Raw genomic sequence first — 1,112 nt, forward strand, 5'->3', positions numbered from 1 at the left:
CCCAGGCGGGTCTTGAACTCGTGGGCTCAGGCAATCCACTCACCTCAGCCTCCCAAGGCACGGGATTACAGGCTGAGCCACCGAGCCCGGCCAGAATACCTATTATTTGAATGAATAGTTGCTGTTCCTTGTTAAATCCTTTTCTCATTAATCCCATGCACTGAGTTAAATGGAATGAAATATTTTTGCTTTTCTCTGTCTAGTTTGAGTTCTTGGGATCTCCCAGTTGGTGACAGACATGAATTTCTACCGGTTGCTGTCTATCATTGGAAAACAGAGAACCAGCCCGGGATGGCAGAACTGGTCCTCAGCAAGAAGCAGCGCATCAGCTGCCGAGGCACATTCCACCACCCTGCCCACCCAGGCACAGGTGGTCATCTGTGGGGGTGGAATCATGGGGACATCTGTGGCCTATCACCTCTCCAAAATGGGGTGGAAGGATATTGTCCTTTTGGAGCAGGGCAGGTAAGGATCAAACTCTATCTGGCTTGTGACTGTGCCACACTGATTGTATAAGATTCCCTTGTTCCCTCGCCTTTTAGTGATAACCCTTATTCATTAATCTTTTACTTTTCCTGCTTCCTTTTTCATAACAACACTCTTTTCTTCTTCCCTCTTGAGCCCAGAAAAAAAGAACCATCTTTTTCTGGTGGATTGTCAGTTCTAGGGAAGTTCCTATAAGTTTGTGAGTTGAGAGTAAATTTTTAAGCAAGGTGTGATGGCTCAAGCCTGTAATCCCAGCACTTTAGGAGGCCAAAGTTGGAGGATTGCTTGAGCCCAGGAGTTTGATACTAGCCTGAACAACATAGTGAGACTTTGTTTCTACAGAAAATATAAAAATTAACTGGGCAGGGTGGCAAGTGCCTGTAGTCCCAGCTACTCAGGAGACTGAGGACAGAAGATCACTTGAGCCCAGGAAGTCAAGACCATGGTGAGCACTCCAGCCTGGGTGACAGAGTGAGACCCTGATGCAGAACAAAACAAAAAATAACAAAAATAGAGTATATTTTCTTTTTTTTTAAGATTAAAAAATATAGTTTATTTAAAAGTAAATTGGAGCCGGGCTCGGTGGCTCAGCCTGTAATCCCAGCACTTTGGGAGGCTGAGGTGAG

General features: G+C 45.4%; 1 protein-coding gene across 1 annotated transcript in view; it reads left to right on the forward strand.

The window, feature by feature from the left end:
* Positions 1–1,112, forward strand: part of PDPR (pyruvate dehydrogenase phosphatase regulatory subunit) — a 45,569-nt gene that overhangs the window by 10,460 nt on the left and 33,997 nt on the right. Inside the window, exon 2 of the mRNA XM_008063303.2 lies at positions 204–465. Within this exon, the coding sequence (XP_008061494.1) occupies positions 239–465 (227 nt within the window). The 5' untranslated portion in view covers positions 204–238. The remainder of the gene's footprint in view (positions 1–203; positions 466–1,112) is intronic.

This window comes from Carlito syrichta, unplaced genomic scaffold (genome assembly GCF_000164805.1).
Source record: "Carlito syrichta isolate Samal-C Ts95f unplaced genomic scaffold, Tarsius_syrichta-2.0.1 Scaffold306734, whole genome shotgun sequence".
NCBI lineage: Eukaryota > Metazoa > Chordata > Mammalia > Primates > Tarsiidae > Carlito > Carlito syrichta.